General features: G+C 42.6%; 1 protein-coding gene across 3 annotated transcripts in view; it reads left to right on the top strand.

The window, feature by feature from the left end:
- Positions 1 to 378: 378 nt before the first annotated feature.
- The window catches only part of GATB (glutamyl-tRNA amidotransferase subunit B), a 77,071-nt gene continuing 58,608 nt past the window's right edge, over positions 379 to 18,841 (top strand). For 2 of the 3 annotated variants that reach the window (XM_067736681.1, XM_067736682.1), the window contains exons 1-2: positions 380 to 610; positions 2,571 to 2,721. In XM_067736681.1, the coding sequence (XP_067592782.1) occupies positions 435 to 610; positions 2,571 to 2,721 (327 nt within the window). In that variant the 5' untranslated portion in view covers positions 380 to 434. Of the gene's footprint in view, positions 611 to 2,570; positions 2,722 to 18,841 lie in introns of all 3 variants that reach the window. The other variant, XM_067736683.1, reaches the window with a different exon arrangement.

Consider the following 18,841-nt stretch of genomic DNA (forward strand, 5'->3'; position numbering starts at 1 on the left):
AAAAGGAAACAAAAAATTTACTGAGTGGGTTTGGGGTTCACGAAGCCTTCGCGGAGATGTCAAGGTCATTTACTTCAGCTCGAAAGGTTAACTGGGCTATAAAATCCTGGCCAGGTTTCTCCGCTTTGGATCTCTGGCACCACCTGCTCTCTCTCAAACTCACACACGTGCTCACGCCTACAAAGGTCTCCAGCTCCCCGCTAGGAGAAGTCACACCTTCCAACACAGAATCCCTCCCACCCTCTCCCCTATTTCTCATTCCCTCCTCTCCCCTCCCCTCCCGGTTCCGGAAGTCTTCGAGTCGCAGTGCCTCCTGGGAACAGTAGTCTTCCGGTCCGAGCCTAGAACAGTTTATCCCTTTCCAGAACTACGCTTCCCAGAGAGCCTTGCGGCAGAGGGATGCTGTATCACCTGACCAGGACTCAGGAGAGGCAATGGCGACGCCCGTCCTGCGCTGGTGCTGTCCTGGAAGGCGTTGGGTTTTCGCCGGGATTGGCGGCGTTTCTCGCCACGGAAGAGGGGTTCCAACTGGGTCCACGTCCAGCGGGAAGAGGGGACAGAGCTCAGTGGCTCAGCAGCCCCTCATCACGGCCCAGAAACCGAGGAAAGGGTATATTATTTCGTACCATTACTCCCCGCTTAAGCGTGAGGTGGAATTGCGGGACTGGAGAGATAATGGCCACTACAGCCCAGCCTTCAATCTAGACGTTTTGGTGGGCGGGAGGTGCTGGGCTATAAGTTGCAGCTCTGAAACCTAAATGAAAGCACGAAACTGGCCCTCTGTCAGCCCCGTCCCCACACGTAAACCGCTGTCTTCAGGTAGACAGACATATTTGGGTAATTTGCGAGTGTAAAATAGCACGTGTTTTCCTGACTCGAAAGCTGCACGGACAGAAGAGTGGATTCAGTTACCTTAACTAATAGCACCAGTAGCGGGGTCGGTGACAGTAGAAGATGAATCTTATTTACCTGACATTTATTTAGAGCTATTGCGAGTCAGCAGTGTTGTAAATTATTAGTCAGAAAACACCACCTATCTGTGGAGGCGTTTCATTTTGAACATGTGTGTCTAGACCTAGGAGAATGCAGCCAATGACAAGAGATCTTCCTTCTGGTTATGTAGAAAGTGTTGTTTATTTTGCTTAATATCCACTGAACAGCTGTTTATATATCACTATATGAGACCTAAATAGTTTATTTTTAAGTACAGAAACATAAGGCATGTGTCTAATATTCAGTTTTTCTTTTGAGATAGTTAGGTTGCCATTATTTTTGCTTTTCTGTTGGAGGAACAGAGGGAAAATGTCCAGAAACACTGTTTCTGTTCCTTTCATAAATTAGGTTGTCTCACTGTGAATGTAAAGTATTTTTTTCTCTCATGTAATGAAACTGCAAAAATACATTGAATAAGGTTTTAGTGAATGCAAATTTCTGATAAGTTCTTCGTTTAATTCCTCTCAATTACAGGTTGTGCTTCCCAACTTTAAAAAGAAGGAATTCATCAGTACTACAGATGTAGAACTTCATGTGTTGAAATGACTGAAACAAAACCAAATACATGTAAACAAAATACATGTAAACAAAAAATTCGATAATACAGAAAATTGCTTGGGGGAAGAGCAGGATAGGAAGAGGCAGACTATGGAGAGAGTAGGTGAACACCAGGTGATCTTTAGTTTGCCCAGGATACATGGGTTTAATAATAACCCATGGAATAAGCACACTTATAAGAACCTGGAGAGACCTCTGTATGGAATGTTCATACAGACCCAATAGAGTAGGAGTGGCCAGATAAGAGATTATTGTAGCATTTAGGTTGCATTATTGCAGCTTCTTAGGTTTGGTAGCAGTCAAGTATAAAACAAGCAAAGGAACCTGACACTAGATCTTTGGAATTTAAAGTGATCTGGGGAACCAGAAAAAAAAAAAAAAAGCCACTTGCAATGGTTTAATGTTTCCCTTTGCACAAGATTCCCAGGAAGGGTGTCATTTAGTGGTGATCTGTTATATCTGTCACTCTGGTTACTTTACTTGCAAACCATTGTTAGAAAATGAATTCCAAACATGACTGAGAATTTCCCTTCCTTTTTCATAATGAGATGTGCAACTATTTACCATTATTTCTCTAGTAAAATCCTGATGTTTATGTTAATTCTAAAAACGTTCACAAGATCAGCTTTCTTCATTTGCTGACCGACTAATTGACAAAGCACAGTTAATTTAGAAAATGCTTCTTTCATTAGTCAGCCAAGCAGTCACCACCTGATACCCATTTCTAAATTGTTTTCAGATGCCAAATTGTTCTTTTCTGTTACCTTCTTGTTTGCACAATGAACTCTCCTTATGCCATGTTGTAAATGAATTTTGCTTTGCCGGCCTTGTAGGTGTTCATTTTGCATTGCTTTTGATTTAGTCACCAGTACAGTATGACACCTTTTTTAAAGTAGGATATAAAATTTTAATAAGTTAAAAACACAAATAGAAAATTAACATTTGTGGTTTCAGCTCTTAGAAATTCATGCATGGTGACGGATCTAAGAACTTCTTAACCATTTTGTCTTCCTATTTAGTGAACGTGAATGGGCAGCTGTGGTAGGTTTGGAGATTCATGCCCAGATTGCCTCCAACTCCAAACTCTTCTCTGGATCTCAAGTCGACTTTGCAGCACCTCCCAATTCTTTGGTATCTTTTTTTGATGCATCTCTGCCTGGAACTTTGCCGGTAAGGTTTTTATTGTATTCTGTTTTCATTATACAATGTTCATGTTTTATCGAACATAACTCTTAGGAAATACTTGTTTAGGGAGCTTTGTATGAAGTGGGTTGGACTAAATGTTTTCCAAAGACTCATCTCTGTAATTCTGTTTCTAAGTCTAAACGTCATCCGTTTGTTCGTGTATTCATCTCACACACAGTTTAGATTGTTTACTCAGTATCAGGCTGTCCGGTCTGTGCTATGAACTGAAACAGAAAGATGAGCGACAAACCGTGCCTTTGAGGAGTTCAGAGACTAGCTGGGGAGATGTGTCTTCTGTACAGAGTACTGTGTCACTGCTCCTGTGGAGGTCATATGCAGAGTATGGTTTTGGAACCCCACTCAGGGACTTACTGAATTCAGTAAGAGAAGGACTGTTGTGAGAAATTGGGGAAGAGATAGGGTTGGCTAAGGAGGGGTTGTTGGAAGAGCAACAATCTTCTGAGCTAGCTGAGAAGGCAGGCGGGAGTCAGGCAGATGCATGGAGGAGGGAGAGGCGGGGGAGTCTCGTCAAAGGAAGCAGTATATGTCACGTGATATTATGGTATAAGGTCAATAATGATTGTGGTTTTAGAAAATTAAGAACTGGTCAGTAATGGAGAAAAAAGTCAACCACAGTATGCTTTGAGTGAAGTACTCATTTATCTATTCATTCGCACTGAAACTGGCAATGACTGGGTCTAGTGTACTAACTCATCAGCAAGATTTTTCGCATATATTTTCACATAGGTGGATGAAGTTTTGAAGGAAAGGATGGAAGGAACAATGTGAATATTTGGGCTAATACATGGCTCATAGTCTGTCCGGACACATAGTATCAACTGGGTGTGGGGTTTCCTGCCCTCCTTGCAGGGAATGTGTAAGTGGTGGTGATGTGGGCAGGGAGAGGTTTCCTGGGTGAGTTCCACACTTTCTAACATTTAAATACAAGTGAAAACTGGTTGAACTGCACACTGGCGGGTGTGCAGAGGCAGAGGTTTTCTTTTCCCAGAGTCACTGCCATGGAAGGTCATGGGCAGTGCCTCCAAAGTACCTGCTGCACCCAACGTTTTGGTTATACTAGGGCAGTGTCTCTGTCTTGGAACTTTTTCCTTACTTGTGCTTTTTGTCATGGAGGACTCCTATTCCTGTAAACCATGCCTAGGGTCACCTTCGACTTGCTGTTGGGTCTTTCTGGGAGAAGACAAGTATAGGAGTGTCTGTCCCTTCCCTCCTCCCTCCCTCTGCCCTAGAATATCTATTGATGGAGAGATTGTTTTTATTTGAGAAGAGACAATTTTCCAGTTATAAATGTATGAATTCTTTTTGGGGCAGAGACTCAGCTATAGTAGAAATAAAGTAATATCTATTTAGACAAGTGAATGGAAAGCAATTCATCACAACACCTCTTCTTTCTTCCTTCTGAGCTCAAAACATTCTTTTTCCACATGGTGGCTGGTTCATTATCAAGAGACTAGACACAACTGCTGAGTTCTTTCTAGGTTTCTCCAGCTGGGAATATAGTATCTAGCAAGGTATTTATTATAGTTCACATTGAAAACATCTATTTGCAGATAGACATGTTTTCTATAGATAGGCTCTTTACTTGTGGCTAACTGTGGTCAAATATTAGAGACAATTCAAAATAACTAAATGTCAACATGCTTTGAAGACATCTTGTTATGCCCCCAAAGAAGATACTTGCCCAGTGATAGGCATATCAACATGACGGTGAAGTCGTTTGGGACATTGGCGCATTGAGAACTTGGCTTACATTCACTAAATGACAATCAAAAGCTAGAAATCCAGTTTTGCTCGAGCTGGGTTTTGTTTTTCCTCTTCGGAGCCTACCACACGCATTGTTTGAGCAGCCTAATGGGTTATTCTCGCAACAGAGCTGATCTGCCTCTTTTTCAGAAATGTTTCTGTCTTTAAAAGACCTATGTTAGTGTGTGACCTAAATTATACCATAACTACCAGAATAAAACGTTGTCATTCCCACAGCCCTTCAAAACCCAGTGATGTATCTAGATAGAGATTTTAAATATACTGAAACCTTTAGACAGTTGGCCTTCTCTAAGCCTGTGGAGATGGTGTATTGATGCTCTGATATTCTGCCTACGCATTTGGTTATTTTTATGCAAAAAATGGTGACCATTTGTTAGATACACTGTTAAGAAGGTAGAAATAGGCAACCAAAAGAACTTAGGTTATAGTGTCAGGTCTTTTTCTGTAGACCAGATTCATTTGCTCTGCTGTCTTTCTGTAAGTATTTGATTCTCCCCCTCTCTTGATTGTGTCTTTATTCATTCGCTCAACTGACATTTATTGGCTGCCTCCCATGTACTAGCCATCGTAGAAGTTCTAATGATACAGGTTTGAAGAAGGTAAAAGATCGCTGTGGGTCTTGTCTTCATGGAGCTTGGACAATTAAGTGGGCAATTGCAGTACTTTTCAATGAACATGCTGGTAGTGGAAATACAGTGTGCTCTAGGAGGGGCGTTCAACACAGATATAGGGAATTTGCAAAATTTGGCCAAATAAAAGTGAATAGGATGCACAAAGACCAGAAGAAAAACAGGGCATGGCTTGCTCTAGGAACTGAAAGAAGTTCCGCGCGTTGTAGCACAGAACTGGAATATGGTGTGGCAAGAGGTGAGACCGGCGTGGAAAGCATAGTCTGTACCATACAAGCCCTGCTAAGGAGTGTGCATCCCATTGCAAAGAGGTAAGAAGATGTAAGGAGAGTACCAGGTCAGAGACTCGAAGGGACGGCATATTTTGAGGGGTGAGTACACAGTATTACTGAGATTCAAGTAAGGTGAGGACCAGGTAGTGGTCATTGGATCTGTTAAGGGGGATATTTACAGGAAGCGTTTCCGCGATGGGGTTAGAAGGGAGGTGGCAGAAGGTCGAAGAACTTGGGGATGTTGAGGTAGAGATGAGAGAGTGTGGGCAACTATTTCAAGAAGTTTGGCTTGGAAGGAAAAGAGAATGCAGTAGAGAATTCCCTGACAGTCCAGTGATTAGGACTCCGCGCTCTCACTGCCAAAGGCCTGGGTTCAATCCCTGGTGAGGGAACTAAGATTCCCGCATGCTACAGGGCGTGGCCAAAAAATAAGTAAATAAAGAGAGTCGGTTTAAAAAAAAAAAGCCTAATTTTCCTTAATGTTGGAGAAACTTGAGATTGTTTCAATGCTGATGAGTTATAGTCAACAGTAAGGTATCGTCCACTTAAAAATATGTTAAGGGCTTCCCTGGTGGCGCTGTGGTTGAGAGTCCACCTACTGATGTAGGGAACACGGATTCACGCCCTGGTCCGGGAGGATCCCACATGCCGCAGAGCGGCTGGGCCTGTGGCTGCTGAGCCTGTGCGTCCGGAGCCTGTGCTCCGCAACGGGAGAGGCCACAACAGTGAGAGGCCTGCGTACCGCAAAAAAAATAATAATAATAAAATTAAAATAAGATTTAAAATAATTTTAATGCTGATGAGAAGGAGCCAATGAGGGGGCAGTTAAAGAGGCTTTTGATTAATGTGGCGAATTGAACGTATACATGTTAATCTGTCCTTCTCCTCCTACCCCAAAGAAACCCCACTGAAATGACAGTGAAAGAATTCAAAGTTATAAACCTATGAGAGACTGGGAGAGTAGACCAACGTGCATGAGACGGTAGATGGAGGAGGGCCTGACTTGGCAGAACGAAGTTAAGTGTAACCCAGGAAAGGGACAGAAAGCCTTCAGAAAGAGACACTAGTCAGAAATGAGATGGTGTGCCCTATGCAACCCCGGAAAGGGTCCGGATGTGAGATCAACAGGTATTGTGGAGGGCCAGAGGGAGGTGAAGACAAAGGGATTAATTCGGAGTCTGGATACAGAGCAGTTAGACCCGAGGTCCTCTCCTGCCCCTTGGTAGCTGCCCTACCTTCATAGGAATCTATAGTTTGGGGAGAAATTCAGCTTGTGACACACTCCCGCTAGGGACCCCAGGCAGAGCAAGAGGTACTGGTGTTAGACAGCACCTGTACTCTGAACCCCAGGGCCTGCCCGATCCTTTCCCTGCCCCGTTTGAGGAGCTCAAGTGAACTGGTATGGCCATCTCTTCTCTTTCCCACCTCCCCCAAGCAGGAACCCCTAGGAACCTGACAGAACTTGACATTTAGGGGGATCTCAATTAAAAAAGCTACCTGGCCACCTCATTGATTGTCCTAGAATGAAGGCCACCAATCAGCAAGCCCTGGATATTTACATAGAATGCTTAATCAGCATTTTAGTACCTTACTTTAAAATATAAATAGACTGGGAGTTCCCTGGTGGCGCAGTGGTTGAGAATCCACCTGCCAATGCAGGGGACACAGATTTGATCCCTGATAAGCAACTAAGCCTATGCGCCACAACTGCTGAGCCTGCGTTCTAGAGCCCGTGAGCCACAGATACTGAAGCCCATGCACATAGAGCCCATGCTCCGCAACAAGAGAAGCCACCACAATGAGAAGCCCACACACCACAACGAAGAGGAGCTCATGCTCGCTGCAACTAGAGAAAGCCGGCGTGCAGCAATGAAGGCCCAATGCAGCCAAAAATAAATAAATAAAAAGTAAATAAATTTCTTAAAAAAAAAAAAGATCATTTCAAGAGGTAAATTTTAAAAATATATATGTGTGTGTGTGTGTATGTATGTGTGTGTTTATATATATGTGTGTGTGTGTGTGTGTGTGTATAAATTGACAGCCAAATATCACCAGACATTTGAAGAAATTCTCCAATGTAGTGGACAGAGCCCAAAATAAAAAGAAAACAAAAAAATAAGGGCAACAGATAATGCACAGGGTAGAATTCTTTAAAAATTAAAAGCTTTTATAAATATCCTTAGAAAGATAAGAGAAGGTAGCTGCATCCTTGAAACAAGAACAGGATACCACCATTTAAAAATAAACAATCAGGGCTTCCCTGGTGGCACAGTGGTCGAGAGTCCGCCTGCCGATGCAGGGGACATGGGTTCATGCCCCGGTCTGGGAAGATCCCACATGCCGCGGAGTGGCTAGGCGCATGAGCCATGGCCACTGAGCCTGCACGTCCGGAGCCTGTGCTCTGCAACAGGAGAGACCACAACAGTGAGAGGCCCGCGTACTGCAAAAAAGATAAATAAAAATAAACAATCAGGGACTTCCCTGGTGGTCCAGTGGTAAAGACTGCCTTGCAGTGCAGGGGACACGGGTTTGATCCCTGGTCAGGGAACTAAGATCCCACATGCCGCGGGGCAACTAAGTGCGCATGCCTCAACTACTGAGCTCGTGAGCCTCAACTAGAGCCCACGTGCCACAAACTACAGCACCTACGTGCCCTGGAGCCTGCACACCACAAGTAGAGAAGAGAAAACCCACGCGCCACAATGAAGAGCCTGCGCGCCACAACAAAAGATCCCACTTGCCTCAACAAAGACGAGCCTGACTACACATCATTACAGCTACACTTGAATCTCAGAACGTCAGGGTGCCCTCCCGCTCTATTTTTCTAGGTTAAAGTTATGATTGAAAAGTAATTGGCATATGAAATGTTTTTATCTCACCTGAGATGTATAGAGTAGTATTTTTTCTGAGGATCACTCTTACCTCTTTTAATCTTGACGGCGTTACCCGGCCTACTTTCTGGTTGCCATCACTCAGGAGAGGAGACCAGGGTGGGGCCTGGGCAAGGACTCAGACCCTGAATGCCTTGGGAACCATGACTTTGATTATTTTGCTCTTATGAAACAGCTAATGTGATTTTTTTTTGTATTAATATGAAGGTTTTCCTCAAAATTCTTTTCCATCCTGGAGAGAAGCCAGCCCCAGACAGTGAATAGTGTAGTGTTGTTGTGAGATTTCCCCTGTAGTTTTTCTCTCCGTGGACTTGAACCAAGCACTGCTGCCACATCGGCCTTTAAAGCACAGGCTCATGTGGGGCCTCCCCAGAGGGTCTCATCACTTGGGGGAAGAGTTTGTATATTTTTTCGGTTGGCTTTTCTGTACCAGTTTCTGGCTTTTATTCTCAATATATTTTTGCTAAACTTGTTTCACAAATTAAAAAAGAAAACAAAGATCCCATGTGCCACAACTTAAGACCCGACCCGACACAGACAGAAATAAATTAAATAAATAAATAAATGATAAATCGTTTTAAAAAAAAATAAAAAATAAACAATCAGAACAAAAGCTCTTAGAAATTAAAATTAGGATGGAATAAAAAATCCAGAAGAGTCAGAAGATAAAATCAAGAAAATCTTCCAGAAAGTGTAACACACATGCAATCGGACAATCGGGGAAAAAATAAGAAAATTAGAGAATCAATCCAGGATGTCCAACCTCTGATTAATAGGAGTTCCAGAAGAGAGAAGATAGGAAGTAGACAAGAGGAAACTATCAAACGAATGACACAGATTAATTTCCCAGAACTGAAGGACATGCGTCTTCAAGTCAGAATGGCCTGCCAGTGACCCAGTGCAAGGAATAAAAATAGCCTCCCATGCAGAGCTGTCATCATGAAGTGTAGAATTGGAACACCAGGGATAAATATAAGATACTAGAACTTACAGAGAAGGAAAGTCACACGCAAAGGACTGGGAATCAGAAAGGCATCAGACTTCTCAAAGCAGCACTTAAAGCTAGAAGATAATGGAATAGTGCCTTTAAAAATCGTAGGAAAGGGCTTCCCTGGTGGTGCAGTGGTTGAGAGTCCGCCTGCTGATGCAGGGGACATGGGTTCGTGCCCCGGTCCGGGAGGATCCCGCATGCCACGGAGCAGCTGGGCCAGTGAGCCACGGCTGCTGCGTCTGTGCGTCCGGCAACGGGAGAGGCCACAACAGTGAGAGGCCTGTGTAACGCAAAACAAAAAAAACAAAAAATCGTAGGAAAAAAAAAAATCATCCTAACCTAGAATTCTGTATCCAGCACTATAAATCAAGTGTAGCAGTAGAATAATGGTATTTCAGACAGGCAGGTTCTCAAAAAATTGTCCTTCCATTAAACGGGAACCTGCTGAAGTCATGGAGAGGCTTCAGACTGCTGGCTGTGTAGCAGTGGGAGAGGAGGAGATGGCTCCAGAACAGAGGTTTCGAGAAAAAACGGGAGGTGGGGAGGGAAGAGCAGGTATCTAATGCTTGTGTAAATAAGAGACTTTACATAGAAACTGGAGTCTTTATTTATCTTATTGAAGTATAGTTGATTTACAATGTTGTGTTAGTTTCTACTGTACAGCAAAGTGACTCAGTTATACATATATGTGCATTCTTTTTCATATTCTTTTTCATTATGGTTTGTCGCAAGATATTGAATATAGTTTCCTGTGCTGTCCCATAGGACCTTGTTTATCCATTCTATATATATTAGTTTGCCTCTGCTAACCCCAAACTCCCAGTCCATCCCTCCCCCACCACGCCCCTCCTTGGCAACCACAAGTCTGTTCTCTGTGTCTGTGAGTCTGAGAAACCAGCGTCTTTGAGAATAATGAGGAATAGGCAGTAAGAAAATAAAGCAAATTATAAAATGAAAGACCTGTTGACTTCAGGAAGAAACAAAACGTTCAAGAAAGGACATGTAATCGGTGTGTACTTTACAGCTCAGCGGAGAGACATATTTACATAATAATAGAAACACCAACCACTCATGTAAAAAAAAACTGTGATATAATTGGGATATTGGCAAGTAAAAGAACTAAATTTTTATCTACCATAATCAGAAGTCATGTCCTAAATTGATAAAGTAAGAAAAAAGTAATGTAGGAATATGCGTTAGGAATACTTTTGGCCACAGATTAAGGGGAGCCTTTTTTTCCTTTTCAGGCCCTAAGTTGATTGATTGGTTTTGTTTTTTTAATTGGGTGTTATTATTTCTTTTAGCATTTTATTTTTTTTAATAAGATAATGAGTGAAAGATTTAGAGCTCCCAAGAGACAAATTATTAGGCAAAAGGTTTTTCAACAAAACTTTTAAAAAAGTTTTTATATAAAGATAATATTAAGTAATAGTCAGATATCACCTCTGCTGGTTTCTCAGCCATCTGTTGGTGAAATTTGTCTCTTTTTTGTTCCCAAAGTTCGAAAAGTGACAGCATCCCACCTCTTCCCCCACCTGTAACTCCCACCCTTACCCTACCCTTAGGAGGAAAGGCTCATCCACATTCTAGATCCTTCATAGCCAAGTTCAGGCATGTGGCAGGAGTCCCTGCTTCCCCATGGGTGGAATGACTTACCTACCTACCAACCTGACTTTTCCACTTTGATGTCATTCAGGTCATCATGGGCTTGCACTTAGGGGCGGCTTATGTTGTTCTTGAATAGAAATGTGATAAAGTAACAAGCACGGGTAAATTCTATGGGACAGAATAAAACATAAAAGTATTGCAAAATATCTCACCTTGTAACTGATATACATTATCTCTTGGGAATGGCATGGGCCTAGTCTGGTGGCTCCATATTCCAAAAACAAGAACATTGGGTCCTTGGGACAGTTTGTCAAGTCTGTCTTTTCCCCAGATTAAGGAAGGATTGTTACGTGGCAAATGGCCAATAGCCTTGGCCAGAAAGTGATGGATTTTCCAAAGGTCCACTGGCACAGCATATTGTTTAAAAATAGGAAGGTAAATACCAGACATGACAGCTCAAAGATCTGAAGGTGGTTCAGGACTAGCGGCGGAGGGTGGCGGGAACTGCTGCTTTTTGTTGTAAATTATTTCTAAATACGTGCCTCTAACATTTTGTTAAACAATCAAAAGTTAGGTTTAAAGGAGTGACATATAGGGGAGAGGAAATTATTGATAGAATCAGGTTCCTGAGAAATCAGGAGCTGTCCCTGGAGCACAGGGAGAAAGACAGCTCTCCCACTGGAACCTCAGGGAAGGGGTGCCCCTCCACCCACAGCTAAAGGCAACTTTTGGGGTTGGGCTGTGGAAGGTTGAGGAGGCCCCCATATGATTTTTCCTTCTCTAGCAAACACTGTTTCTTGCATCTCACTCTCCTCCTCCTGGGTGCTCTTTCCTGCCTCTGTTAGTGTGTTTTGAGTTCTGGGTCTGGGTGATCCACTCTCTCAGCTTTTCTGGCCTCCAGTCCCTTCTGTTTCTCCCTGGCTCTCGAATGACAATATAGAATCCCAAGCTGACAGTTCTGTCCCCTCAGCACTTGGAAGACATGATTCTGTTGTCCTCAGACGTCTGTTACTGCCGATGAGGAGTCTGTATCCTTTGTAGGAAATCTGTGTTTCCTCTCTGATAGCTTTGGCCAGGATATGTCCAGGTATGGATTTGTTTCTGTTTATCCTGCTCAGTACTCAGTGGGATATCTCCACGTAAAGACTCGCCCCTGGACTGTGGCGGCACCTCTGGAAGGAATTCATGGTGACTGTGTTAGGGCCCGTTGGGCTTTACTGAACAGACAGTTTCTCTGTCCATTTATTGGCCCCCAGCTGTCACACTGCTTGGATGGTGCCGCCCTTCAAGCCCACACCCACGCCAGGAGCAGGGCCAGGGACTCTAGGTGGGTGGCTTCCTCCACATCAGCTCCTCAGTTAGTGGCACAAGATTTTCTGGCTGGACCAGGGTTTTGTGGCTCCCGGCTCCCTGCCCCCAGTGGAATGCCCGCCTTGACTTCTGTGCCACAGGTGCTTGAAATCGCCAACAAGTGGTGTCTCTTCAGTGTGGTTAACAATGCTGATGGTAGTAGAGTCAACTAACATTTACTGAGTGCTTTCTTTATGTGCGTGTGGTTATTTTAACCTCATAAACTTAATGAGGCAGCTCCTGTCATTATCCCAGTTAGAAAGTAAGTGGGCAGGCTAGATTCAAACCCTGTGGTCTAGCTTCCAAGTTCATGCTCTTAACCCCTTTGCTGTTCTGTCTCCTGCAGTTATACCCCTGGATGATGTGGGCCCCAGGAGATTTCCTTTCTTTTGAGCTTGGCTGTGTGTATTTATACATTTATATGTGTATGTAAATGTGTGTGAAGACATAATACTTGTCCTCATCCCCCATGTCCCCCCCACCCCAGCATGTCTGCACCACCAGCTCCGTATCACTCAGGCTGCTATCTTTACCGGTGGTTACAACCTCCCCTCTCCATTCTGATTAGTGACCCTTCTTCTGAATGTTTCTTAGGACTACAGGCACTTTATCTTCTTATTTTACCTTTAGTTTTAGAATTATGTGGAATCCCATCATAAATCTTCAGACTGAAAAGGTTACTCAGCCTATTTTCCTGCTGGTAGGCAGGATTACAGCTAAACCAAGGACAACATTCTTTATTTTTATTAGCAGGCATTCAGCTTCGCTCATTGCTTTGACCTAATAAGACCCCTTACTCTGATACAGAATCTCCCTTAATTTATTAAATCATTATTTGTCTGTAGAATTATAGACAGAATTTTAGGTTATTTGCTTCAAGTCAATTATTTCCTATTTATCAATGTCATTCCAACTCTCTACTTGTAATATTTTGTATGTGAGATGCGAAATGGGAAGAAAAATAGGAAAGGAAATATATTTGTTTGATAAAACGTCTTGAGATATACAAGTCTATTTGTTCATAATTTACAAATGTTTCCAGTAATGGCAAGATTTCGGCAAGGCATCAAGTCTGTTTGAAATTTATGCCTGTGCAGACCACACACACACACACACACACTCTCTCTCTCTCTCTCTCTCCTCGATTTCATTTCAAAAAAAATATTAAAGAAACTAGTAATTCTGCTCTTGTTTTACTTGTTTGAAAGCGTTTATCTGTACATAACACGGAACTGCCTAGTAACTGTGACTGCCTCTTACTCCTAGAACTGGGGAAAGGGCGATAGAAGCTCTCTTCCCCACGCGTATGCAAGAATGCTCTCCGCTTTTCTCAGGATCAGCCTGTCTGAAAAAGCATTGGGAGTTTTCCATGTCAAAGATATTTTAGATTTACCCTGGCAGCTATGGCATGAAAAGTGGAACTGAGATACTGTTTACCCATTTTACAAAACTTTTCTTTTATTCACAAGAGTGTTACTACTGTTAGCAAGCAGAAGGGGAATGAAGAGGGAGGAAAATCTGATGTGAATAAATCTAAAGTGATGCCTGCCCTCTGGGAACTAACAAACAATGCAGTTACCATGCTTTATGTTGGAGATTTCTTCTTGAATGTGTATGCAAATCGCTCTGAAAGGGATCCTGCCCTTTTAAGAAAAGATAATGTGAATGCTTATGTAAAGTACTTTGAGATTAATTAATTAATTTTTTTTTTTTTTTTTTTTGCGGTACGCGGGCCTCTCACTGCTGTGACCTCTCCTGTTGCGGAGCACAGGCTCCGGACGCGCAGGCTCAGCAGCCATGGCTCACGGGCCCAGCCGCTCCGCGGCACGTGGGATCCTCCCGGACTGGGGCACGAACCCATGTCCCCTGCATCGGCAGGCGGACTCTCAACCACTGCGCCACCAGGGAAGCCCGAGATTAATTTATTTTTAAAATTTCTTACAGCAGATTTATTTAATGCTGGGTAAATCTGCAATATTCTAGCTCTCTGAACATAGCAGATATTGGTAATAACTTTTGTTTTGAAGGACCTAATGGATTTAGAATTAATAGTTCTAGAGAGCATTAGGCTGAAGCGCTCTTCTGACCCTTAATTCTAAATGTAATTATAAACATTTTTAAACTCAAGACTTCTAAACAAAATAGAAATTCAAGAAAACAGCATTTGGGAAAAGTGTTTAAATGCATGCATTTATAATCAGATCTGTATTTGCCTCTCTGTCCATTCACACTTAAATGATGGTTAGTTATTTGACTAAGAAGACAAAATGGGACAGTTTTCTATTAAAATGTTTTTCCATTTCAGTGATTTGCTTTAATGTAACCTGTAGAACGTATAATTACATTGTGTTCTCAGACGCTAATCTTGCTGTTGTCTGAGCCACTGTTACACTTTTTCCTCATCTCTCTGTAGAGTGGGGTGTTCCAGGGGTTGCAGTGTTCTGCCCCGTGACCCTTGCTTCTGCAGAAGAGGTGTGTCTGCGAGCTCACGCACACAAACGTGGAGAGGCTCCCTTTCAGCTCTTAAACTCTCTGATGGTCCAGACTTGTCCTCTGACATCATTAACTGGATTTCCCCCGTGGACTCGGCTGACGCATGACCATCACGGACCTTCATGTCCAGTAGGCAGCATGACCTCCCCTCCCTTCAGGGAAGCATTTAACTCCTTCCTGCCTTGGATCTTTTTTCCAGAGTTCGGTGGGTTCTTGAAAGCCTCCCTCTTCACGACCATTCTCCCTTCCCCCACCCTTCTGCCATTCCCACATGCAGTATTCCCCACGGTGAAATCTAATACTAGTGCTTCTACATTGTATCCATATACATTTCGCAGTTGACTGACCATCCTTTATGTATGTTGTTTATGGGGATTTCTGTGTTTGATTATAAGGTTCTAAAAAGCAGTTCATAGATCATACTCGGGCCACTTGACAGTACCTTGCACAGAACATGTATATATAACACCTATAATAAATATTTCTCTATATAATTGCACATACTTAATGAGCACATACATGAGTCCACATGAAAGAATTTTCCAGATATCTAAAACCCTTTTGATATGTTTTAACTTCTTTATAGGAATCTTTCTAAAATGTATTTTCTACTTTTCTCCTTTTAAATAGGGTATGTTGAACATAAGCTAACCTTTTCTTGATTGCTCGAGGTTGTCAGCAATATGTTGTTGTAATATAATGGTGCCTTCAGGGTCTACTGAGGTGTGTAAAATGATCTGATCCTACAGGAAATGGCTAAAGATAGCCATTCTTTTTAGGTTTCATATTACAGTCTTTGTTATTGCAGTCATCTATCCCTCAACTCCTTTGTTAAGCTACTGTCAGTATATTTGATTCTAGGAACCACTTCTTGCTCATTTTTCACTTCTCAATTATTACTTCTGGTCTGCTCCAGCCCAGAAAGCCAGATGATTGCATTTCTTAATGTAAGTAAGGACAGGCTCTGAGTAGAGACCTGTCCTACAAAATAAAGTACCATACGAATGGTATGAATGGTATGAAGGTAGTTAGCTTCTGGACATTGTAAACAGTGTGAGAATAGAGTAGGAGGAGATCCTGGAAGTCAATATAGTACTTTTAACTTAGATGAGAGAACTGCTGTTGTGACTTGCCCGCTGTCACTCAGTTACTTCATGTCCTAGTCAGATTAGAACTCATGTTTCTGACCTCAGTTTAACGCTCAGCCTCCAATCTCTTTTCTACCATAACTATTGGAAGTCTGATTTATGTAGGTGCTATTATTTTGCAAGTACGTGTATATTACAAAACATGGATACCATCAACTGGTGTATATGTGGTAATGTTAATAGATGTATGTCCACATACTATACACACACACAGGCATTGACTGTTCAGCATTGACGCTGATCATATGTGCTATTTATTAGTGTCCAGTAGGTGAGAGATCTAAATCTGGGGGTGAGAGAAAAGTGGAAAAGAGTGCTGCTTCCAAAGAAGAATGGGTGAAAGGAGATCTGACCTAATAAGCTACCAGTTCAGTGCCCTGGACACTGGATTTCTCCAGACCCCCTGCTAAGAGAGCAGCCCTGACTCTGGGCAGCTCCCAGCTATACATTTTACCATGCAAATAGTAGCCATAATGAAATATTCTTTTAGAATCTTTTATCATTGTTTCATTCTGGGAAATTTTCTCTACATCTTCTTCCAGTTCACTAATTCTCTCTTTGTTATATATGCTCTACTCTTTAACATACCCACTGAGTTGTTTTTTGTTTTTTCACTGAGAGTATCTTTTATTTACAGAAATTCTGTTTTTCTCTTTTAAATCTCTCCTGTCTTTTTGAAAATATCTTGTTTCTTTTTCATGTATTCAGTTCTTCATTTCTTTGGTAGCTTTAAATCTAAATATTTTATAGCCTGTGTTCAGAAATTCTGTTACCTGAAGTTCTTGGGCTGTCTTGTTCTGCTTTTTGGTGTGTCTGCTGATTCTGGCAAATGGTAGATGATCTTCTTGTTGTATTTTGTATTTTGGATTATGAAGTCATGTTTGACAGGACTTTATTAGTGGGAATCTTCTGGCTGGGGTAAGAGCGAATCTCTCCAAAGAGCTTTTACTTTGGCTTTTGCCAGACACCCCAGGTCTAAGCCAGGCCATTTTTCATGTTTATCTTTTAGCTTGGGGGTTCCTTGACCACAGAGTTAGTAAATTAGAACCCCAGGTTCGCCTGAGAGCAGGTTGTGGCAATCAATTCTTAGGGCAGACTTTTTTGTTTTGTTTTAACCTAAGTCTGGGCTGAGACTTTACTACAATTGAAACTTTACAGGAGGGAACAGAGGGTGTGACCATGTAGCTGGGTCTGCAGCCCAGGCTGTGAAGGTGAGCGACTTAGACTCCGAATGGGACAGGAAAGGCATCTTTGTGTTTCTCTCAGGCTTCCTTTCCTCTGCCACCGAGATATCCTTCCCTTCTGATTGCAACTGAGGCTGAGATCTGTACACCTCCCAGCTCATCTGTACACCTCCCAGCTGAGATCTGTACACCTCCCAGCTCATCCTATCTGTCCTCTTATCACAGACACAGATCAAGTGATTGAGCTCTTTCCAAATTCCCTCTGGTTGTGCAAGGATGCACACTCTCACCCATTGCCTTTAAAGGTTATCACTTTCCAAAAGCAATTCAACCTAAATGAATTGTTCCCTTCACCTCTGTTTAGAAATGGTGATGCCATCTTGTTCCTCTCAAGGGACAACAAAAAGTAAGACAGTAGAATTAAGAGGGACAGTGGATTTTGGTGGAGGGAACCCACGAGGAAGCCAAGGGGCTGTTTTCCCCTCCACCCCAGCCTCAGGGAACCTGAGGGACCTTGTCTGGCCTTCTCCCCAGGTGACTCTCTGACGCGGCCACATGCTCCTTTCTGGGAAAGGAACATCTCCAGGCAGCACACTCATCTCCCTAGAGATTCATTCCTGAGCAAGAAACCTTCAGTATTGGGCTTAGGGCTTTTCTCCCATTTCCACATCCCACTAGGCAGGTTTATTTTCCCCTCAGAAAATGCCCTTGGATGAGACATTGAGTACAATAACACCAAGCCCTTGTTAGAGAAGATAGTGCTCTACTTAGAACTCGTAAGTGTTTAAAATGAATTTGGTACACCACTGCACCCACAAGTCTGTAATGCTAAAAAACGAGGTGGGAATGTGTGGAAAATAAACTAAAAACACATTACCAAAGGTGCCCAGGAGTACAAAAGCTTAGAGGTCTTTTGTTGATATAAATATATAGTAGTTTAAAAAATTACCTAACACTGTTCTGTGACATAGTTTTTGTCTCTGCCATTCAAGCAGCTCATACTGGCTTTGTTCTGGTGATTTACGCTAGAAGCCTATAATAAAAATGCAGCCTGAAATCATGCAGCTGGGTACCATTCATTTTTCTTCCACGGACAGTTCCAGAGCTTAAAAAATTGCAGCAGACCTGTAAAAGCTCTGCACCCACAGGACATGCATCCTCAGCCATGGCAGCTGGCTCTCTCAGGTTTCTTCTGCTCTGTGGAGTCATTGGTGATGCTGTTGGGGTTTCTGGATTGGTTTAATGAGTACTAGAAAAGAGTTTCCAGGAAGATATTGTGCGGTTTTAGGGCATCAGTAAAAATAATACTCCCTTCTCCTCTTGAGTCAGAACCAATTGAGAAATCAGCATAGAATTAAGACAAATGGAGATGAACCTACCAGCTTCATTACTGATAACAGCTTGATTGAAAAATGTAACATGATATATCCAAATGGCTTCTAGTACTTTCTGCCTCAGTTGAACTCAGCTCCCCCAAAACCATAGGCCTTTCACTTGCAGAAGGCTTATCGCATGGCCAGAGTAAACCAGAATATACCATCTCGGTGGGCATACTGATCAGAAAGAGCTGAGACAGGCTGTGTTCTGGTGATTTCTACTAGAGCCTGTAATAAAAATGCTGGGCCATAAGGAGCCGACCACTTGTGGTCGATTCCTTTTCCCAAAGTCACTTGTCAGAAAAGTCACTCCTCTTTGAGGACAAAAGAATATGGAATAGCAGAATCCAGCCACATGGAAACATGGGGGCAGGAGAA

This window comes from Pseudorca crassidens, chromosome 4 (assembly GCF_039906515.1).
Source record: "Pseudorca crassidens isolate mPseCra1 chromosome 4, mPseCra1.hap1, whole genome shotgun sequence".
NCBI lineage: Eukaryota > Metazoa > Chordata > Mammalia > Artiodactyla > Delphinidae > Pseudorca > Pseudorca crassidens.